At 40.3% G+C, this 24740-nt stretch overlaps 1 protein-coding gene across 2 annotated transcripts in view; it reads left to right on the top strand.

Annotated features, from left to right (window-relative positions):
- The window catches only part of DLGAP2 (DLG associated protein 2), a 498047-nt gene that overhangs the window by 315746 nt on the left and 157561 nt on the right, over nucleotides 1-24740 (top strand). Inside the window, exon 3 of one of the 2 annotated variants that reach the window (XM_006163214.2) lies at nucleotides 16887-17956. In XM_006163214.2, coding sequence (XP_006163276.1) covers nucleotides 16955-17956 — 1002 coding nt within the window. In that variant the 5' untranslated portion in view covers nucleotides 16887-16954. Of the gene's footprint in view, nucleotides 1-16886; nucleotides 17957-24740 lie in introns of those variants that run through there. The other variant, XM_027766226.1, reaches the window with a different exon arrangement.

The raw sequence follows: 24740 nt of genomic DNA, 5'->3' as shown, positions 1-24740 counted from the left end.
CCCTGTCTCTCTCTGTCTTTCTGGTGAGTGCATGTGCCCTATAGCAAAAACCTCTCAAAAAAAAAAAAAACAGACAGTGTACTGTAGAACTACACAAGGAACTTCAGGAGATGGGACCTGTCTCAGCATTTACTGTGCTACACTTTCAAGAGCCCAGCACAACCTTCCAGGAATCGCATTCTCTTCCATAAGACACAGTATGTAGAAGATTTTGCTGAAACTCTAGTTACCATGCCCTCAGACTTAGGTAAATAAGAGAATTGTTCTCTTTTTCTGTTACTACACTGCCAGATTCATTCTCTGAATGTCTAGATTTCTAATTTCCTGAGAAGGAGGATGTGATTTATTCTATCACCAATGAACATGGTATATGTGTGTTTGGCCTCACCTTGATGGATCAGGAACTCATTCTTCCTACCTTGAGTGATGGCCAGAATGGCAGGTGTTATGTCGTAAGAACAGAATATGACCATGAGATCCACATAACACGCCATGAAACCAGAAGGATTTGCCCAGCATTCACATTGTCTTTAACTCTTCCATATTTGGAAAGATATGTAATAGATTTGGTTTTACCAAAAATAGTGAATTGGAGGTAATTTTTATGACATGATTCATGCACTACCTTTGAGATAGTTTTTATCCACCTCAACAAAATGGTCATGATGTTTCAGGAAGAGATAGGTTTTGAATGGAGCTCTCGTGTATCTCCATGTCTGGGCACAAATATGTACCAGACACTTGGGCATCAATGTGCCAGAGCTAGAAAATGACTAACTGAATTCCTGTCTTTAAGGGGCTGAGGTTAGAGGACTGTTGCATGGATGGATCTTGACTGGGAGATGAGCAAGTTCATCCAGGTGATGGACAAGGATGATGTGAACCACTCGGTAGACCAGAGTGATCACTGTCTGCATTTCTCTTATCTTACGAACACATGCCATCTCCATATGTCTAAACCTAAAACTGTTGTCTCTGCTTGAACATGACAGTCATGACATGGGTAACTATCCATTTATTCCAGTTTATTCATTGAAGGGATTAATTAATTTGTGAAAGTCAACTCAGTGTAATGGAACAAGTACCTCAGGAACCCCAGCTCCTGGAGCAGGTGAGGAACACTCAAAGGACTTGAGAAAACTGTTGATTGATGGAACAGAATAAATTAAAGCTAGAGAATTTGTGTTCTAGCCAAAATCTGGACTTCCCAAGAGCTATTTTTTTTTATTTAAATTTATTTATTTATTTTAATTTAACCAGAGAGGGACAGAACGAGAGAGAGAGAGAGAAAGCCACTAGGTCTGGGACTTGAACCAAGGTCAGCCATGTGGGAGTCCAGTGCCCTTAACCACCACGCCACCTGCCACCCCCCCCAGAGCTATTTTAACTTGAAACAATTGCCTTCTTAGTGCCATGATGTTGTCCCTATAAGTTATAGGTAATAACTCTGATGACTTCCTGGAATTATTATCAGAATCAAATGAAGTCATATGGAAAGCAATAAACCACCATGTCTTCTAAACTGTATCTCATTTTGTCACTGAGAACCAATATATTATTCATTATTCATTTAAAAAAATTCTCTAATATCCATGGAGACAGTTTAACTCTGTGACTGCAGATGTATAAAAGGATCTGAATTTTCAGAGGCATTGAGGGACCTTTTCTGTGTCTGTTCCACAAACTGTGACTCTACCTTTCTGATAAAGTATTTTCAGCCCAGCCTTGACCTTCCCACAGAATTGTGCTACAGAAAAACAAATATGAAAATAACCCCATTCTTACTCGTAGTTAGCAATTTTTTTTTTAAGAGAGAGATTTTTGCTGTAGGGTGCACGTGCTCACTGAAGAGCAGTTTTTAATCTGAATGTGTTTTCAGTTTTATATCCATTTGTTCTCCCTTTTGTCCAGATCATCTCATTATTTCTTTGTCACTTCTCTCCCAAGCTTCCCTACCTCTTTATTTTCATTTCAGTTTAAATATTTACACTGGACACAGTCAAACTAACTTCTCCCTATGTATGAAATACTGGCTGTACAGTAGGAGATAGAAAGACAGTTTGATACTAACATTTGCTGTGTGCACACTGCTGGCCTGGCATACTCTAAAATGTTTGTCTATGTTAGTTTACTTAATGCTCACAACAACCCTCTCAGGCAGGTACAGCGATTTCCTGCATTTTACCCATAGATAACTGAGACACAAAAAGACTCGGTAAGTTGGCTAAGGTAACATTGGCTAGTTGGTGGTGAAGCCAGCACCACCTTTGCAGTCTAGCTGCCAAGCTTCTGGCTTTCTACAGGAGCTTACTACAATCTAATGAGTGTGCAAATATGTGTGTACATGTGGTATGTTCATGTGTGTGCATATGTGTGTGCATTATGTGTGCACATGTGTGCATATATGCGCATCATGGTCGTGTGTGTGTGAATGTGCAATCCACGTGTAGTACCTACATATGCATGTGTGCATGTGTTTGTGTGCATCTTCCTGCATTCATATGATTACACATGTGTGCATGTATTCATACCTACATTTGATTGCATGTGTGTATGTGTGTGTGCATGATGGAGTGGAAGTAAACAAGAAAGGAGAAGGGGCAAGCTGGAACATTGTTGATGTAAGGATGATCACTCATCTGTAAAATCCAAATGGATGCTTACCAAGATCTTCCCCAATTCTTCCTTTCCCATCACTACCTCTCTCTCCCCAAACACACCCTTGCACTTCATATACCTGTTTGTCTCCAGAATGCACTCTATTGCAATAACATGCATGCATGCCTGTGTTTCCCATTATACTGTGAGCTCCAGACCTTGCTTCTTCAGAACAGAGACTGTCCTATCCATGTTTCTATCCCCAACACCTGGCATGAAACCTGGCATAAAGTAGATGCAGAATGTATGGCTTTATGGATGCAATCAATGATAGATGGATGAATGAATGAATTAGGTAAATGTCATAGAAAAGATAGAATTTTTAAAATCTTTTAATGTTGACGAAAGGGGAAGATTGAGTATAGGTAAGAGGGTTTAGAAAAATACTCATGGAGGAAGAATGCTCTTGTGGTGGGTCTTAAAGAATGGTTGAAATTCTGATATTTGAAGTGGTTAATCAGAAAAAGGAGCACTGCAGTGGGGACAGACTGCTGCCTTCCTTGGTTGGAACTTAGTAGGAAAATACATTCAGGCAGTTATAGCGTATTGCAGAATTCCTCCTGCCCCAGGCTGAGACATCAGATTCTTACTAGGCATGAGTCTCTAAAGACTCATGGAAGGGGAGGACACTGTTGTTGCTGGCAGGTATGCTTTATACCTTAAATGGCTTGCTCCCCCTCCTGTCTGCCCCTCTCTTCTCTTCCTTCCTGTTTCCCTAGGCATTTATGCCAAATTCTCTCTTGTTATTATCCCGTCTAAATCCACCCCATATAAATCTCTTAACTAACTAAAATTTCTATAGCTCATTAAAAATGCATTTTACATCTACAGTATTGCCTTGACCTCTACCCATTCTCCCCCCATTTTATTGACACCCATAAGTCTGTAGTCTCATCTCACAGCCACATTTGCTCTCTCCGCAAACACAGATTTCCCCGAAAATCCTAAGCAGAATTGAATGGAGAGGAAATGAAAAGCATATTGAATTCCCTTTAGATCCCCTGGCTGATTTCTTTAAGGCTCAGTGCATGGGTTGTATTAGAAGATAAAACATTTTGTAAAAAGATGAAAGCTTTTCCGTGGCAGGCACTGCTATTGTGCAGGTACAGTGTACGAGAGAGAGATGATGTGATTTCCCTTCCTGCTCCCCAGTGGGGAGAAGAGGCTCATGGTTCATTTTCTATTGTGATTGTCCATAATGCTTTGACCCCTTTTTGTGAATTTTACCACCATAACTCTTGCCTCTGTTACCTTAGACAGAGTCCCACTGTGTATTCCTCCAGGGAGTATGACTGACAACGACTCAGAACCTTTAAAAGGACCAGACTTCATAGTAAGGGTGGGCATTTCTGTCTATTCAACAGGGCAGTGTGCTTAGATTCTCATCCCTGAGGCACAGTCTCTTGCAATATGGAAGGTGTTACTCATCCTTTCTTTTAATATACCCTAGGATGTGATCCAACACTCTTAATTGTTTGTTTTATTAACAAACAGTACATTCGCAAATGGATCCCTACGAAAGTTAAAACAATGCATGCTCCCATGGGTCCAAATCCAAAGGTGTTGGAGGTGCACTTGTGGGCTTTATAATTCTAATCTTCATGCACAAAGACAAGTTTCTATGTCCATCTAGGGAGAACTTATGAGAGAAGGAAAACAGGTGACAGTGATGCAATTCACTACAGAGTGAGAACACTGGCAAGCACTCAGATTACGAACGGCTCTGATTTTGGTAGACTTAGAAGTGAACTCATCAACACAAGTTGAGTGAGAATTTAACATGGGCCTAGAAATAGGGAAAACAACAGAATGGACAGAGCATCTATTTGAATTATGCTGGAGTTCAGCTCCCTCATTAGGAGCCATTGTCCTTGGGTTGTCCTTTTCCCTTTCTGAATACGTTTTTCCTCATTCAGAAGAGGTTTATAATGAGAATGCTCTAATAAGATTGCTCCAATCAGTTGTGTATGATGTAGAAAACATGTTGTATAAATACGCTGGGTACACCTCAGAGCTGAATGCTTGCACAATCTCCCAGTTGACACACAGTCCAAGTCTTTAGCACTCATTGCCTCAATTATTGAATACCCTCTGACTATTTTCACTGCTTCTTGCCTTGGTCCCCACTCACACCTCCAGTCACCCCAACAGCTAGAGATCCCTTTAAACATTATCTCTTGCTATCAGTTCTCTGTGCAGCGGCCTCCAAACTTCTCAATTGCCTGCACTGCTGTCTGTCTTTTCTCCTGCCCTGGTCACTACTCACTAGTCTTGGCACCTGGCTTGTGTTTCCTGAGCAGGGCAACTACAGGCACTCTAGAGCCAGTATCCTCACTGAGCTTCAAACACCTGCAAAAGTCATTGCTACTTCATGTTGGTCTCTGCCAAATGACAGAGGAGTCTAAAGTTGCAGGAGTTCATATTTCCAGTTGCAGAAGTTCCCCCTGCACCCATCTAAAAGGGTGAAACCGCCAAATTCATGTTTATTAACACCTCATCCTGATCAATCTTTTTTCATAGTATCTATCATCATCTTGCATACATAGTTGTCTATTTCTGCATCATGTTGTGCCCACTCCAAAGAAGGCTTTTGGAAGTGGAGCATTTGTTTCTTTTGTTGCCCATGATGGTGACAGGTTTGTAGCAGGTATATTATATGTTCTGTTTGAATGACTGAACTAAGTTATTAATGGAATGGAAAGGAAAGAAGGCAGAAGAAGACCAAAAAAAAAAAAAAAAAAAAAACTGGATGCCACTGAACTATAATGTCTGCCTCAAACTTGTCTAATTCTTTGAATCTGTGACCTTTCTTATGAGAAAATAAAACAAGAGCCGGGCTCATGGCTAGTAGTTATGGGAGCTGGATCCCACATGGTGAACAGCATGGTATGAATTCCAGTCTCCAGCAGTTGCAGAAATATACAGGGTAGGTACCCCAAATCCTGAGAGAATGGAGGGATGGAGTGGCCATACTGCATTGGGAGTGGTTTTCTCCCTCTCTATTTCTGTCTCCCTCTCCCTTTGTCTCCCTTTCTGGTGAATGTACACATCCTCAGACAAATACACACATACACACACACACCACTTCATGATTATAATTCAAGTGCAATTCTTTCTGGGCTGGGTTCTAAAGTCATAAGTGTAGCCCACACTATTTTTACTGCTTTCACAGAAAGTTCTAGGGAGTCATTGTCAGAGTTAAACACAGATTAGTGTCTTTAAGAAAAAAAAAAAAAGAATTTTTTTTCCATAGGATGTGTGTGCTCACCAGAAGAGAGAGAAACAAAGACAGTAAGAAGGAAAGTGAGAAATCATCCCCTACGAGGGATGGCCACACTGCAATCCCTTCTCTTCCATTATTTTCCTAGAGAACTTGGGCATGCACACACGTGCCTAGAGTGATTTTCAGGTCACTGGGCCCAGGACTAGAGCCACAGTGGGAATTCAGCCATGTGGGAATCCAGTGATGTAACCGCTATGCCATTTGCTGGCCCCCACATTTGTGTCTTAAACTATTGAAAAGAACATCACTGGGCAACCATGACTGTAGCAGTGCGGAGCCACAGCAGAGGGATGGCCTTACTGTGCCTCCCTCTAGAGGTCTCCACAGGTTATTTATTTATTCAAAAATATGAACTTCTGCAACTTTAGACCCTTTTGAAGATAATACAGGTCTTCCTTTGAAAACAGTTTGAAACTTTATTAACTTCCAGTGTCTCATCCATTTGAGGCTGAGATTTGATAATAGTAGATTTGATTTTAAAGCATTTAATGAAAGGAAGTACAGAGAAACCCCCAAAAGCACAGTGGCAGCATGATTTCCACTGAATTCAGCTCAGAGGGTCACAGTCTGAAACCTGGCCAGGGGTTTCCCACAGAATCTTCACTCCTAAGAGGCTCAAAGTACCTGCAAATAGTATCTGTTTATTACTCTGAGGATGTTCAGCCTTAGCATTTTGGGCAAGGATATAAACTTTGCCTAATAACCTTGAGGAGAACTTTGACCAGATCCTCACCCCTTATTGATCCTTAATACACTCTTCCTTCTCATCAAGTTTAATTCATTTATTTGTTCATTCAATTGCCGAACACCTTGAATTGAGACCAATTGTTGGATTTCAAGAAATTCTACTAAGAGCATGCCTTGAAGAGATTAAAGAGGCTAGATGAAAGATACGATATCCAAAATAAAAATCAATATAAGACGACAGCTGCAGAACCTGAACCTGGCTGCAGATCCTAATATTTACAGATTCCTGGGCTGCACCCAAGAAATGTAGTCTCTCTGTGTCTGGGATGGTGCCCAGGAATTTGCCCTTTAAAATACTTCCCACGTGATTCTGATGTACAACCTGGGTTTGAAGACCTTAGAACTAAAAGGTAAATGAAGGAGAAACTGCTAGTTGATAAGGAAACTCGAGACCTTAGTGAGTTATCACAGAGCCAGGTCTTGGATCACATCAGTGAGAAATACTCATCAGAGGACGTTGAATTCCACGCCCTCTGCCCAGCTCATCCAGACTCAATTTAACATTTTCTTTTAAGCTTGTCTGAACAGCTATCTGGGTAGGTGATTAGACAGCTATCAGCCATTAACTATGTAACTTAAACTCATATTATTAGATCAGTTAAAGTTAATTTATTTACTAATTTATGCCTTGCCTCATTTCAGAAGAAATGAAGCTGTGAATAACGCAAATACACAGGCACAAAAGTAGAATGGCAAAATGAAAATCCTAGTGCAAAATCCTAGTGAAGGAACTTTAAATAAGAATGAAGGCAAAGCCTGGGCATGTTGATGGCACAGCGATAAAAACACGGTGCTCTGTGAGGCTGACTTATAAGGAGAGTTTCCAGATCACATCCAGAGACCTCCCTATGTGCGCTAGCCCATAATCCAGAGCTGACTGAGGGTGAGGGGAGATTGTCATCAGGGCCCTGTTGAGGGGCTATCTGCCCCTCTCTTTATCCCTGTCTTTCTCACTTATGGAAGAAATAAATAATCTCAAGAAAGAAGCAAAACATTTAAGAGACTCAAAATGGAAAGAAATCTGTTGATTCCAATGTATGTGGTAATGTCTTTGACTGGACCAATATATAGCGTATTTATGGTGGGAAAATTCATTTGGTATGCTGCAATGATACACAGTGATTGAATGTAAAAAAATAAACAAACAAACAATAAATAAATAGATAAACAGAATCTCAAGCTGGACCTAATGAAAAAAGAAAAACAGCTGAGCTTCAATTTGCCTCTAATTCATATGACAATCAAAGCAAGACTGGAAACAATTTTTACCACATACCTGGTCATTCTACAGAGAAAGAGGAGACTTAGAAACATATAAACAAACACATTGCTTTATCATATTTTCCTAAACACATCTTCACTGAGCCCTAAAGCAAACAAGGGAACTATTCTTAAGCAAAATTTGTATATATTTAATTTTGTGGTTCTCTTTGTCTTTTTCCATCACATGTATTTATTTATATTACATAAACTTTTTAGGGGTATTATTCACATACTATACAAATAACCCATAAAAACTGCAATTCAGTGGTTTTTAGTATACTTACAACTATGGATAGTTATCACTCTAATCAGTCTTAGAATATTTTCATCGAACCCCAAAACAAATCCCATACCATACCCTTATCAATGCCCCTACCTTCATTACCCAACTATAATGACTGGCAGTCAACCATCTGTTTTAGTTTCTGTAGGTTTGCTTATTCTAAATATTTCATATATTGGGTCATCAGAAAAATCATGACACATTTTTGCACAGAAAAATATAGGAAAATACATCATGACTTCCCCAATGACCTAATAAATGGAATCATATGTTTCGTGGTCCTTTGAGACTGCCTTTTTTCACTTACCATAATGTTTTGAAGGCCCATCCATGATGTAACACGTTTCAGTACTTAACCGAATTTTATTGCAGGATAATATTCCCATGTGTGGATCAACCCCTTTTGTTTATTCATTTTGAGTCCACTGTTCGACCATTAGAAATAGTGCTACTGTGAGTTTTTGTATACATTTTTATTTCTCTTGGCTAGATAGCTATCTAGGAGTAGAACTGCTGAGTCAAATGGTGGCTCTCTGTTTAACCTTTTGAGGAACTCTCTACTGTCTTCTTTCTAAAGTGGCTGTGCCATTTTATATCTCCCTACAGTTGATGAGGTTCCAGTTTCTCTATGTCCTCCTTAATACTTGATAGTATAGATTTTGTTTTTATTCTAGCCATCTTAGTGGATGTGAAGTGGTACATCATTGTGGTTCTGATTGTATTTCCCTAATGGGTACTAATGTTGAGCATGTTTTAATGTGCTTATTGGCCATTAGTTTATCTATTTTTGAAAAAATGTTTACTTTATTCCTTTGTCTATTTTTATTTGGCTTCTGTGATTTTTATACTTGAGTTAAAATAATTTTTATACATTCTAGATATAATTTTTTCCTTATCAGATATATGATTTATATTTTTTATTCTACAGATTAACTTTTCACTTTGTTAAGTTTATTTTATTCATGATATAGACCATGTGCACATGCATGAAGTTGGGGAGAAACCCTCAATAAGTACTCATCACACCATAATCCTCTCTCCCCAGCTCTTCAACTCATAAAGATCTTGGGCACGTGTGCACCCACCATGTTCTCAGATCAACCTGAGACAGAAAATATGACTGGCCCTGTCACTTCCAGCACAATAGTTCAGTTTCCTACCATGTGCATTAGTCTGGGCCCCTTTTCACACTCTCAGTTCTGTTCTTTAAAGCACAGAAGTTTTAAATTTTAGGAAACTCACTTTATTTTTTTCCTTTTTGTGATATGTTTAGGAAACTATATCTGCGCCACAGTCACAAAGAATACATCTATGTTTTCTTCACAAAACCCTTGTAATATTAGCTCATACACTTAATTGTTTTATCCAATTTGAGTTAATTATTATAGATGGTATGAGATATGGAGTTTAAATTCATTCTTTGCATGTGGAAATCTTCTTTTCCCAGCACCAGTTACAGAAATGATTCTTTCCCCATTGAATGATTCTTTTCACCCTTTTCAAAAATATTGAATAGATAATATGGCTTTATTTCTGAATTCCTGATATTATACCATTGGTCTATAGGTGTATTTTTATACCATACCACACTATTTTGATTACTTTGTAGTAAGTTTGAATCAGGAAATGTGAGTCCTCCAACTTTGTTCTTTTTTATCTAGGTTGGTTTGGCTACTCGTGACCCACTGCACCTTAAGAATTTGAGGATAAACTTTTCTATTTCTTCAAAAAAGACCAGATAGAATTTTGATTAGAATTACATTGAATCTGGGCCAGTAGGTGGTGTGGTGGTTAAGGCATTGGACTCCAATACAGCTAACCACAGTTCGAGTCCCAAACCTGGTAGCTTGCTTTCTCACTTTTCCTCTGTCTCTGTCTCTGTCTCTCTCTCTCTCTGGTGAGTGCATATGCCCCACAGCAAATTTAAAAATAATAATTAAATTAAATTAAAAACATACTTTAAAAAAAGAATTGCTTTGAATCTGTGAATTAGTTTGAGTAGTAATTCTCTACTTTTAAATTTTAATAATTTGGGTCTTCTCTCTTTTTTTTAGACTAGCTAAAAGTTTGTCAATTTTTAAAAATATGTTTTAAGAACTAAGGTATGTTCTGTTGACACTCTCTATTGCTACTTTCCTCTATTTCATTATTCCATGCTCTCATCTTTACTTTTTCCTCCTTTTGCTAGCTTTGGTGGTGGTGTTTGTTTTTTTTTTTTTCCCCCTAGTCATATGAATTTTAAGTTCAGATTTTGAATGTGTAAAAGTAGCCAGATGAGACTTAATAGGGATTTTGCAGAATCTCTAGATCAATTGGGGATGCATTTTATATTAACTATATTGTCTTCCATTCTATAAATGTGGGCTGTCTTTTTATTTAGGTTGTTAGAGATTTCTCTCAACAATGCTTCATACTTGTCAGCATGCAAGTCTTGTACTTTTGTTGTTGTTCAATTTTTTTAAAATCCTTTTTCAGTGGGGCTACAAATCAATTCCTTTGACATATGGGTGAGCCACATTTCTCACTTTCATATGGTAAATGCAGGAAGAGTATTGAACAGTGTTTCTTTCCATGTTCCCTGGCTTGCATTTGTATTACAGTATCCTAACAACATGGTAGGGTAGGCCATGATGCATGAGGAGTTTTATTTTTATTTCTATTTATTTTTTGCCAGAGGACATGTGTGCTTGATGGGGGGAGGGATGAGAAATCACTCCCCCATACCAGGGGGGATGGCCATGCTGCAATTCCTTCTCCTCTATGCTCTTCCTGGGATTTTGAGCACACAGGTACCTGTGCCTGGCATGGTTTTCAAGCTGTCAGATCTGGGACTTAAGCCTTAATCGACTATGTGGGGGTCCAGTGCTTTAACCATCATGCCACCTGCTGGCTCCATGTGAAGAGTTATGAGAAAAGGCTGACTGTGTACATGTGCCCTGCAAGGACAAAAGAAAGGGAGGACAGAAAGGGTAGAAGGAAAGGGTAGCAATGAGAGAGTCAGTGTGATTCCAGCGACTAGCCACAGCTATCTCATAATTTTCCACCAGAACCAATTGAAATTTCTAATGAAATGGTAAATTTTACTAGTTTGGGGAAAATACATTATGGTACAATATATCCATTTCCATTTTGCAGGCAGCTCCCTGAACTACTTTATAAAGTTTTATTGCTTTGCTTCTTTCTGGTTGAGTTTCTTTTTACCTTTAGTTCAACGGGCTTTCACATCTTGCAGGGCTATTCCTCTGAGAGTAAATGGGAAAAGCAATTGACACATGGTGAAGGTGTCTCTCCCCTTGTCAGCAGATGAAAACGCAGGCAGGTCACATTGGGGCAAATGAGCTTTAAGCAGAAGAAGAAGGCTTGATCTCAGTGGCGATGGGATCTCCAAGTGTCTCACAATCTGTGGAGGACTGAGGAAGTACCTTTTGTACACAGCTTCTTTCTCTTTATTCTAATGCTGGGAATAGGTGAGGTGGGCTACACAATTTTCCCAAAGCTCTGGGCTGAGGCCATCACTGTAGTGTGCAGCCAGCTGGATGGTGCTCAAAGTTAGTGCTGAGTATGGAATTTGATCCACTTGGCTTATTCAATAAAGGGAAAACGAGGCCTCCAAGCACCACCTACCCATCCCATGGTGACCAAATGTTAACTTAGGAATACTACCCTGCCTATTCACCTAGTCTCAGTTTTCTCAGTTTTCAACATTGCTTTCTTAAAGGGCTATGAGGAGGATTAGAAAGGACTGCCCAGGTAAAGCCTGTAGCATTGTGCCTAGCACATAGTGCCTGTCCATAAAAATTGGCTTATTGTATAGTTTTTAATTTTTTTTGTTCTAATCTGTTGTGTTGCTAATAAGAAAGATACCTGATTTATATAAATAGAGGTTTATCAGCTCATGGGTTGAAGGTCCAGGGCATAGAGGTCACACCTAGTGAGGGTCTTCTTGATGGGACCCTGAGGCCATCAGATGCTATGAGAGCAGAAACAAGTATGTCTGGGTCCAGTGCATCCCTCTGTTCTGATCTCATTTCCTCTTTTTATAAAGTCAACAGGAGTCATGGGGATTCCACCCTAATGACCTCAGTCTTAATCTCCCCCCCAAAGGCCACATCTTTCAATACCAGTCATGTTAAGTTTTCACCCTCTTAACCCCATCCCAACAAATCTCAATACATGAATTCTAGTGGCACATTCAAATGTTATCCACATTTGCAACATACTTTTTCAAGTTTATTTCCTTTTACTCCTTCCATGAGAGATAAATAGAGACAGAGACAGAGAGAAACAGGCTCTTTGTACCAGGATCCACCCCAGACTCAGCCAGCCAGGATAGCACCGATGTGCACATGTGCATCCCCAACATGCATGGAAAGGCTCCAGGACAGACACAGACCCTTCCCATATGGGTCCAGTTTTGTTGTTGCTATACCACCATCTGGCCCCAACAGTACATAAACACTTTAGAATAGGCAGGCCAATAGTCTCCCAAATCCAACAGAAAATGTGCATTTCCATTCTATTATGAATTTGGGGAGACAGTTGTAGGTAAAATAAAAATGACTATCACCACTGTTTTCTCTTGCTTAATAGCAAAACAGTGTCATGAACAGCTGAAAATTAGAAAACTAAGATGCTTTTCACATTTTGTGTTTGCTACTTCATTTTCACAAAGAAAAATTACCAACCAATAAATATTTATTATATGTTGCATAGACTTATTAAAGCATATATATAATGCAAGTCCACATTGCACTTTTTAGTATTGCCATTATTTACAGTACATTATTATCTTGTTTGTTATTATCATGATATTATTTATAAGAGGTAATGTAAACATTTTCATGCATACATCAGGAAATTGAATCCTGTACAGTGAAAATGAGAATGTGTTATCAACATGTTGCATAATCAAATTTAATTCATTTTGGTTAAATTTTTATCTTCTATGCTGTTCTTTTATGTAGCCACATTCCTAATGTAGCTTCTAGGCTAAACATCAGGCAGAAATAGGATACGTGAGTGGAGCAATAATTGGCTCGCTTTTTAATATGAAGGAAGATTGGAATTGTATTAAATTACATGTTAATGGGAAAATAAAGCAAAAGATAATAGGATGACAACTTTATGCTGCTCTAACGTCTGGATTACAGAACATAGTTTTGGTATTTATCAGTTGAATATTTAATCTCCTTTGAAAACTTGCTTTTAATTATATTAAAGAATAATGTAATCTAAATATTCCCTTCTATATATTAATGCACTTTAGTTACAATTTGACTTTTGAGAAAGGAAGACACCAAGTAGTTATTATAAAGTAGCCACTCCAGGGAGCTGTTGTAAGTGCCTTATAACACAGCAATGCCCCCTTTACAGTTAAATGATCTATTTATCTTTGAATCAGAGACTGTTTATTATGAGAAGATACAGGAAAGTCTGACACCTTGGTCTGAATTTATTAGGATTCCTTTTTTGTTGTTTTTAAAGAATTATTTTATTTAACTTTATTTATTCATTTATTTATTTGTTTGTTTATTCTAATTTGACCAAGAAAGACAGAGAGAGAAAGAAAGTGAGACAGCAAGCTGCCAGGTCTGGGACTCAAATCTCAGTCAGCCATGTGGGAGTCCAGGGCCCATAACCACCACACCACTTCCTGGCTCCAAGTCCATTGGAATTCTTAAGGAAACATTCAGATTTCCTCCTATTGTTAATCACTCATAGGTATGATAAGTCTCATCCCTAACTCCTTAGGGATCTGCATAATTATGTCCCATCCTTATCGTACACTCCCATGTCTGAACTGGCCTGGGCAGTCGGCAGTGCTGAGCCTGAAATAGGAGGCATTTTGAACCCAGACTGGAACTAGTTATCTGTTAAACAGATGGTAGAATGGGGAGAAGCCAAATGGCTCTTAGCTTTTTTCCCCCAGGTGTCCATTTATGTATTTCTTGGGGCTCAGGGTGACAACACTGTGATTCCTAGAGGTGACTGACTAACCACAGGGTGGCAGGTGACAGACATATCACAGGTTGGGGGAACAGTAGTGGTGAAATAAGAGAAAATGGAAGAATTTTCTTACTGATGGAGGAGCAGGCAGGGCAGGAATCAGTAACTGAAAGTGAGGCAAGAAGGAGGCCAGAGAAAGGGGGTGTTGGTAAAACATGAGGAAGACTCAGACCCCTTCTTTTCTAATGAGTTTGACTACATGTAGCACCTCAGTGAAGGCAGTTCTCCTTCTATCTGGGTCCTCAGCCTGGAGAATACAGAGCAAAGCTGAACTGCACTAGAGCTGAGATTCAGAGAACACAGGAGAAAGCACTCCAGACCTGGATAAGGGAATACAGAAAAAAACTTGCAGAGTGACTTCTAACAATGGCAGGTAGTTTCATGTGAAGAGAGTTCAGTATGCTTCAAAAGGGTATGTGAATGGTGAGGCAGAAAGAGAGACTCAGGTCAGCTCATCCCATCATCATGTGATTTCAAGCATCTGGACTGGCCTTGGCACTATCCCAGGACTGGCATGTGGCCCCTCCCCAGATGGTCTTCAGCTGCAGGTGGAGGAAATAGGACTTATTTGATAAGGTGATAAACCATGGGAGAAGGGAATGAACTGGTAAGAGTGCATTTGAAGAAGAGCTATCTTGCTGTTGTGTTTGGGTAGATTTGGTAGACAGGGAGGAGAGGTCAGGAGGTTTTTTATTGTTTTGGTTTTTGGTTATTTTTTTTTTTTTCAGAAAGATTTTTGCTATAGGGCATGTATGCTCGCCAGAGAGACAGAAAGCAAGAAATCACCCCTCAGGGTGGGATGGCATACCACAATCTCTTATCCTCCATTCTCCTCTTGAGATTCTGGATATGCATGCACACACACCCAGTGTGAGTTTTAAGCTGCCAGGTCTGGGACTTGAACCACAGTTGAGCACGTGAGAGTCCTGCAATGTAACTATTACACCATCTGCTGGTCTCCAGGAGGCAGTTTCAATAGTCCTGGTGATAAAGAGAAAAGGCCTGAGCCAAGGAAGGGCCCTGAAATGAAGGAGATGGGAGCAAAGGTTGAAGGGCAAGCTGTCTGACATTGGCAAGGTGAAAACCAGAATCGAAGTAAAAGGAGGAACTGAACATGAAAGCAAGTAGAAGGGAAGGATACAGAGGATGGCGGAAGGGCTGAGGGTCTCCTACCAAAGGTTCCCAGATGTTTACAGCCATTCCAGGGAAAGACAGGGGGAGCAAGGTACCTTGTCATTCTCTTCCTCAGTTGTGGTAGAACAGGCCACACTGTATCATAGCCTCAGCATCAGTCCTCCCTGCAAGTCAAGAAAGCTGTACATGGGCCAATGGCAGGAGGAACGTGGGCAGGAAAGAACATGGCCTTTGCTCTCTCAGGGGAAGTGGGCTGTGGTTGTGGCAAGAGAAATGGGACCCGAAAAGGAACTGTTTTGCCTCTCTAAAGCCAGTTCCCCATTTCTTTTCATTCAATACCACAGGGCTTCTTATGATGGAGGCCATTGGGGGTGCAGTGGTTGAATTGCCAGCCTCTGGAGATGGCCTGCTGGTTCTGCCTCACCAGATGGAGTGATTCTAGGCAAGTTATCTAACTTGCTATACTTCTGTCTCCTTGATTGTGTGATGGGGACACAGGACACTGTGGTAGATGAGTAGAAAGTATCCCAAATAGAAGGGCAATCAATGTATATTAGCAATATTATTATTGCTGCCATTGTTATTGCCTTAAATTCATTTAGTATTTCTGAAGCTCAGGATTTGTTATACTAAAGTGATTATATTCCATAGTTTACTACAGAAGCCCATGGCTTACTCTTTGCTTCCTCTGCCCAATTGTCTCTGATTCAAGCCCAGATTAGATTTCACTTCTGACTAGTAGCCAAAGAGATAAAGGAAATAGAGACTTAGAAGCTCATTTCTACAGAAAAACAGGTGGGAAGAAGCCCTGAGGCAGAAGGCCCAGGAGATAGCCTATGGGTCCATCCTAGAAAGAATCTAAAAGCTCAGAGTTCAGTTTCGGTCAGCTCATGAGAATGGAGGTCCATCCTTACAGACAGTGGAGGTGAGGCAGTTGCCCTGACCAGCATCCCATGTCTCTGTCATGAGCCCAAACCCTACATAGACAAACAGTTTTGAGAGAGCCACCTCTATTCCTTACCTGCCAGGTGAGGATGTGACTGTAAACAAACAGTTCCATGATTAACACATTGATGTGTAGCACATTGGCTTGCCAGACAATATTACTAATTAAATACCAGATGTTATTTTTCAAACTTCTTAAGCTGAACCACAATACCCAAATGTGATTAAAATACAACTACGGTTTTTTTTTTCCCCAACTTTTTTTTTTCTGCTACCACAAAATCTGACTGTCAAGTGACCTGATGAATCCATTAGACATTAAATATTTGTCTTTATAGAATATCATCAGGGAATACTCAAGTCTCCTCTTTTTTATATTCTCATACTTTGGAGCAGTCAATGCAATATTAAAAATCAATAGTGTTGTCCACTTGAATGCCCAGACCACAACTGGACTCTGACTACTGGAACAAGACCATTTGTGTATGGAATATCAGATGGTTTAGTTTTCTAACATGTGAGGATTTCCACCAAGGGTTAAATGCCATTTCTGTGTTTTGTCAACAGACCAGCAGTACTCATGGTCACCAACTCAGCACTTCAATGAAGAAAGATACTCCCCTGCTCCCAGGAATATGAAAGGATTATCTGGAAGTCGAACCCAACCACAGTTATGTTCTGGTCATACTTGTGGCTTAACACCCCCTGAAGACTGTGAGCACACACACGACCACCTTCACCATGGGCCGGATACAAGACAGTCCTACTTGCTCAGCCCAACAGAGAGCTGCCCTATGGACCACCACCGCTGCTCCCCCAGGAGCTCCATCCACTCAGAGTGTATGATGATGCCGGTGGTGCTGGGTGACCACATGTCCAGTAGCACCTTCCCCAGAATGCATTACAGCTCCCATTATGACACAAGGGACGATTGTGCCATGTCTCATGCTAGCACGAAAATCAATCGTATTCCAGCTAATCTTTTGGACCAGTTTGAGAAACAGCTCCCTCTCCACCGGGATGGATTCCATACTTTACAATACCAGAGGACTTCGACTGCCGCAGAACAGCGCAGTGAGAGTCCGGGCAGAATACGACACCTCGTCCATTCTGTCCAAAAACTCTTCACCAAGTCACATTCTTTAGAAGGTTCTTCCAAGAGTAATGTCAATGGGACCAAGGGTGACAGCAGAGTAGATGACGCCCACCATGGCCACCACTCTAAACACAGTAAAAGGAGTAAAAGTAAGGAACGTAAGCCCGAGACCAAGCATAAATCTGGCATGAGCAGTTGGTGGAGTTCTGACGACAACCTGGACAGTGACAGCACCTACCGAACACCCAGCGTGATTAACCGGCACCATGTGGATCACATTTCCCACTGCTACCCGGAGACACTGCAGAGCCCTTTTGGGGATCTGTCACTGAAGACTTCCAAAAGTAATAATGATGTCAAGTGCTCAGCCTGTGAGGGCTTAGCCTTGACCCCCGATGCCAAGTACATGAAACGCAGTTCCTGGTCCACACTCACGGTGAGCCAGGCCAAGGAAGCCTACCGCAAGAGCTCTCTGAACTTGGAGAAGCCCCTGGTCCACCAGGAAATCAAGCCTTCCTTGAGGCCATGCCATTACCTCCAGGTAAGGAGTCTCCAGGTGTGACTGTGATCTCTCTTCCCAGTGAACTCTTTTAAATTATTGTTCCAATTGGTGAATAGGATGCACAATATGTTTTTAAATATGTATATATTTTGGAATGGCTAAATCAAACTAATTGATATATGCATTACCTCAATAATTTTTATGTTGACAACACTTACAATCTACTGTCTTAGCAATTTCCACGTATTTATTGGGTTGTCATCAAAAAAGTCATGATGCATTTTTGTACAAGAAAACATAGAAAAAAATGAGTAATGATAATTTTGACAACCCAATAATACCTGGCTATGTATTATAGTCACCATGATGCACAATAGATTCAATAGATTTCTTGTGCATATTCTTTTTGTCTAATTGGAATTCTGTGTCCTTTGATCAATGTCTCCCTAGTGTCGACCCAGAGCCCTGGGGAATCACCATTCTGCTCTGTTTTTATGGCTTCAATTGTTTTAGATACCACATATATGTGAGATTATGCAATCTTTGTCCTTTTGTGCCTGGCTCATTTCACTTAGCATAATATCCTCTAGGTTCATTCATGATGTCACAAAAAAGCAAAATTTTATTTAAGGTCAAACAGCATTCCATTGTGTATATGATACATTTTCTTTATTCATTCATATGGTGGCAGACACTTAGTTTGCTTCCATGTCTTGTCTCTTGTGAATAATGTTGCAATGATCTTGCCGTAATATTGACAGAACACTGTTGGCCTGCTCTGGGGAAGCTTTCAAACCATCCCAACTCCTCCTTTGAATCATCACCCCAACCACGATGGACCATTCCCATAGTGCCTCTAAGGTTGGGGGACTTAGCAAGAGCCACAAAAATATATTAGTCCACATCACTGTTTTTTTTTTTCATGTGGAAATTGATAGTTTGTCCTATTGGAAATGGGCCCACAATAATTTAATGAGTTCATCTCCCGTACTTGACAATAACATCTTTAAGCCTCATGATAATAAGTCTAATTACAAAAAGAGTATCTGTTTCTCTGGGTTGTAGATTAAATGAATTTACTAAAGGCAAAAACAATTTAAAGACTGTCATAGATAGAATGTTCATATTGTGGAATTCTCCATTTTATGTCCTTTTCCTTTCTGTGTCCTAACCTAACCATGCTCAGTGAGTATGCTGGGGAGACATCAGTCCTCTGACAGACACCTGCTACTATCACGGATGTCTCTACAATTACTTCTATTAACCAATATTGTCATTAACTATTAACAAAACTGGAAAGGCTAACATTTTCATGTATTTTTTCACAGATATATGTAGGTATCTACATAGATATATGTAGATACAGTATTATGTGTGCTAATTCACAAATCACTTGTACTTGCCTGACAGCAGTTGTGTTAAGCAGTGTATGGGTTTAGAGAAATCTTCATAGATAATGAGTAATCGTGGAGAATGCTATCTGACTCATGAGGCAGTCAATTAGTGGAACAGATAAACAACTGTGAATCTTTGCAGGAGTCATGTGGTGGCAAATTATGTCAGCAATACCAATTGCTGTCCTGGTACATTGTCCAAGACTCAAGGTTCTGTTTTGAAAGGAAGTACTACCAAATTGCTTTTATAGACAGATTTATTCAAAGAGACAAATTGCTAGATGGATAAAATATTATTTTTAATAGCAGTAGAAGAGACAAATTTTGCTTGTAGTTCGCAAATTCTAATAATATTTAAATATAAAAATGTCATCTCTACATGCCTAAAAGAACATGGTGAGTAGAATTGGGATTTACTGTGTGATCTCTTTATGGTTGTAGAAGCAAAGCTATCTTCTGTTTTTTGTTTCTGTATGTACCTGGAAAACCTCTAGTTTGATGTCCTCTGAACATGTTAGGATGATGTTGCAACCATAGTATTTGCCAAGAGGTTCATCTGACTCCCAATCCTGCATTCTCTCTACTCTGCCTCTCTGGGATACACCTTCTTTGCAGTAATCTGTACCCCTCAAACCCACCTACTCTCTGAAGTTTTTCTACCCATTCTCTCCTACTGAACATCATTTTCTCTGCCTTCCAATAGCTCTTTTTAATTTTTTTAATGATGGAGAACATCAATCATATATGAAAGTGAAATATAATGTACCTCCATACCCATCGCCCACTTTCAAAAACTGAACTGAGCCAGCACCATAGTTCAGTGGTTAAAAACATTGTGCAGAGTGAATCATATCCCACATGGCTAACTGTGGTTCAAATCCTGGCCCTGGTGGCCTTGAAAAATGTGCTAGGTACATGCATATATGATCAGGATCCTGATAAGATGGGAAAATGGACAGAAAGAGGGATTGTGGCATGACCAGGCCCTGTTGGGGGATGTCTTCTCCCTCCCCCTTTATTTCACATGCACACACAACCTATAACCAGAACAACAAAGACCTATCAATTCATTGCCTGTCCTGTTTCATCCATACCTTACACATTCCCATCCAGATTAGGTGGAAACAAATTCCATGTATTATTAGAGCATCCCTAATCTGAAAATCCTAAATCTGAAATGTTCCAAAATGCAAAACTCTTTGAGCACTAACGTGATGTCATAAGTGGAAAATTCCACACAACCTCATGTTCTGAGGCACAGTTAAAACTCTGCAATACAAAAATATTATATAAAATTACCTTCGGGCTATGTGTATAAGGTGTATATGCAACACAAACAGATTTCATGTTTAAACTTGGATCTTGTTCCCAAGATATATCATTATGTATATGTAAATATTCCAAAACCAAAAAAAATTAAATTCAAAACACTTTTTGAATGTCTCAAGCATTTCAGATAAGGACTACTCAACCTGTACATCACTGCCTAATATTATATTCCAATATCTGAGAAAACTCTGAACTCTGAAATACTTCTGTTCCCAAGCATTTTGGATAAGGAATACTAGCCCTGTTACTGCAACTGCAAATGTTTCTGTGTTTATTTCTCAAAGATTCACACTGAAAGATAAAAACTCTTTCTTTTGAAACATAACCTCAAAACATTACATTACCAGCCATTAAACAAAAATAATTCATCAGCATTTTCTAATGTCTAGTCAGTATCGAAAGTTCCCTGATTGCTCACAATTTTGTTTTAGTACTTTGTTTAAACCAGGATCCAGAGAAGGGTCTCCATTGCCATTGGTTGATTTGCTTCTTGAATCTGTTTTAATCTATAACCTTCTCCTCTTTTCTCTGTCTTCTTCCTTCTTGATGTTTTCTTCTCTCTCTTTTTTGTCTTCTTTCTTTCTTTCTTTTTTCTTTTTTCTTTTTTCTTTTGGAACCAGTTTGTTAGTTCAATCATTTTCTGTAGGCTAGGCTTCATCTCATAATGTCATTTCTGATGTTTCTTTGGCCCTTATTCAGGCCACCAGCTCTTGGACCTCCTGCCCTGTGGCTTCTCACTCTGTGTGTATTCAGTCATTAAATACTATACATTCAACAATCACATGCCTCAGTTAGCCACTAAGAACCTAAAGGGTAGAAACCATATCAAACCTCCCCTCTCTGTTCTTCTGGGATCTCCCTACTACTCTGCCTACATCCCGGTGTGCCTGAGGGAGGCAGGAGGATGGTTAGTCAGTGCAAGTGAGACAGGGTCAGGTGAGCTGTTGTCCTAGTGAAATACATTTTCCAGACTTTAAAACATTATGTCTTGTTAGAGTGATATGTAAAAAAATGACAAGCTGTGATTTGGCCCTGTCAAAAAATGAGATTCAGTGGGATGCAACACTAAAGCAAAATCTTCGATATTAAATAATGCCACTTAAAGACAGAGATAAGAAAGAGGGAAGAAAACAATTACCATCCCCCTGCACCCCACTAGTGGCCTCAGGTCCTAAGAAGCAATGCCACCAGCGTCTCAGTGGACAGGGACACCCCATACACCGGCCCCCCTCACTGAGCTCACTTAGAGCGTAGGACTGTCCCAAGGTCAGGAACCTATCACCATAAGGCATGAGGGCTGCTGTGTCTGACTGCAGCGGCTCATTCCAAGGCCTTTATTCTAGCAGTAGCTTCTCCTGGTCTCCGCTGCCACCTCTGAATGAAACCCACCACTTTCTGGGAGGCGGCTCAGCACCGTCTTTCCCTCCCTCGTCGTCCTCTAGTGGTCACCGCTGTATCACTTCTGAAAAGATTTATGAAGACGAACATCACAAATTACGCGCCTATCTCCTCAGGCTGTTTTTGTCCTAGGACTCAATTGAATTGATGTCCGGCATTTTCAAAGACGTCCTTACAGAGTCGTTCCCTCGTGTTGATTGCATTCAAGTTTCTGTTGGAAAGCTATCGTTTTCTGGATCCTCTGGAGCCCAGATTTTATTTCACAGCCAGAATACAAGGAAATTAAAGGAATTTGTCTGTGGGTGCTATTGTGAGAACAAAATTTAAAAGAACAAGAGGCGAAAAATAAGTGTTCATAAAACTCTATTCATTTGTTGAACAAAAACGAGAGAGGTTTGAAGCCGAACAAAGATTGCATTTTATTTTCACATTTGGTTTGTACAGAATATGTAGTTAACATTAGAGGGAGAGGTTTTCTTTTTCTTGCCTTGAAGTAGGTCAAAACAGACGATAAATAGAGTTGAAAGAAAATTCCGTCCTCACGTTATTCTTTCACTGAGCTCTTGTTTTTATATTTTCCGCATCAGCAGACAAAGCATCTAAGGTCAGATTTTTAATGAATGTCACAGGGATGTGGCCAGGTGATTCACTGCAGCTATGCTCAGGGAGCAAATGGCTCCCCATGTCGTAGGGCAGAAAGTTCCAGAGGCACAAGGAAGGAAGTGATGCCTGCTCCTGCCTCAGGGCTCCTAGTGTGGGCAGAGGGCAACAGGTGCACAATACAAAGAGCTTAGGCCTCTGTCCCTCCTGTGGAACCCCAGGAAGGCCACCCCATACTCAGTGCTCCTGTCCCCACTCTTCATTCCCCTCCTGTCCTCTCTGCCTTTTCTCTTTGGCCACCCTCTTTCCTGTCCCTTCATTCCCTCCTAATTCATTCTCTGACTGTCTTCTCTACCTATGTCCCATAGCGGTCCTTGCCTGGCCTCAGCTCCTAGTCCCTTCTAGGGAGGAGGTGACAGAAACAAATTTAGTTGATCCACTCTGCTCTCTTCACAGACTGTAGTTATCTGGCTTTTAGTGTGAAGCTCTTCCATTTCCTCATGTTGGGAAGCAAGAAGAAAAAAAGAACAGAGGGGAGGGGTGGCGTGATAATTCTGAGCAATGAAAATATTCCCACTTTTTTTTTTTTTGAATAGAGAGCGTGTGTGCACAAGAGCATGCGAGAAGTACCCTCCACAAGGTTTCATCATGCTGCAACCCCCAGTCCCTAGCCCTTACTGGCCAGGACCCTAGGTGCAAGCACCTGCCATGTTTTTAGGCCAACCTAGGGATCAAACCCATGGTTGCATATGGCTTTCAGACTTGAGGTCCACTTGTATTAGTCGTGAATCATGTTTTTAATATGTTTTTAATTTTTTCTCACATTTGAAGAATGTTTCAAAACTTCCTCCTCTCCATCCTCCTTCCTGCAGTGGGTACCAATCACTGTCACTGCTGTCATTTGTAAGAAAGGATGTGAACAATTTGGTAGATTGTGGGGATTCTTCCTCCAAGGTGCCAGAGTAAATGTTCCATTAGGAAGTTTGTGAAGTTTCCAGTTATGCACAAATCTACACCTCAATAATTCCATCATTCCCAGTTACACGTGCTCAACAGGTTATCTTAGGTGGTAGAGTTTAGAAATATCCATCTTTTACAAAATGGAGCCAGTCTCTTCTATTTATCGTTTCTATAATATGTATTTTAAAAGGCTACCAGGCTACCCAGTGGTATTGGGACACAGGCAGCTGGATCCCACCTGCCACACTGTGCAGTTAGCACCCTGGACACAGCAGCTTGAAAAATAGACTGAGTGCTTGTACATGTGTGCCCCGAATCCTGAATGGAGGAGAAAGGATTGTGGGGTAGCCATCCTCCATGAAAGGTGTATTCTCACTTTCTCTGTCTCTCTCTCTCTCTCCAGCAAGTCCATTAGCAACATTTTTTAAAATAATAAATTAAAAATAAAAGATCTATCTGGGACCAGCAGATGACATAATGGCTACATCGCTACGTCCCATATAGTTGACTGTGATTCAAGTCCCAGACCCGGTGGCTTAAACTCATGCCTGGTGCATGTGTGTGTGTCCCCAAGATCCCGAGAGAAGAATAGAGGAGAAGGGATTGTGGCGTGGCCATCTCCCCTGAGGGGTGATTTCTCGCTTTCTGTCTCTCTGTCTCTATCTTTCTGCTGAGCATATGTGCCCTATAGCAAAAACCTCTCCAAAAAAAAAAAAAGAAAGAAAGAAATAATTAAATAACTAAAAGATCTATCAAGAAATACACAACACTGGCCATGTTTCCACATAGTCCAAATGTGAAAACTAAATTTTAACTAGGAGTGGTGATCTTCGAAGCCATTTAAACCTTCTCTGACTACCCTATCTAAAATGCTCATCCAGGTTGTTTTGATTATAACTCCCTATTTATCTCCTTCCTATAGTCCCTACTTCGGTCTTCATAAATCTGCTCAGTTGTTCATTATCTGTCTCCCCTAGACACAGGCTCCTTGTCACTGTGTTGCCTCTGTATCTAGGAGAGGGGAGCCTAACACTGAAAAAAGATCCTAATGAGGAGGTCCATGTGTCCTGGAAGCTATGACACCAATCTGATCTGATGTGGTTGAATGAAACAAGAGCCTTTGCTGAGTGATTCCAGGACAG

This window comes from Tupaia chinensis, unplaced genomic scaffold (genome assembly GCF_000334495.1).
Source record: "Tupaia chinensis unplaced genomic scaffold, TupChi_1.0 Scaffold141517_1, whole genome shotgun sequence".
NCBI lineage: Eukaryota > Metazoa > Chordata > Mammalia > Scandentia > Tupaiidae > Tupaia > Tupaia belangeri.
This window is presented reverse-complemented; position numbering and strand designations above follow the sequence as displayed.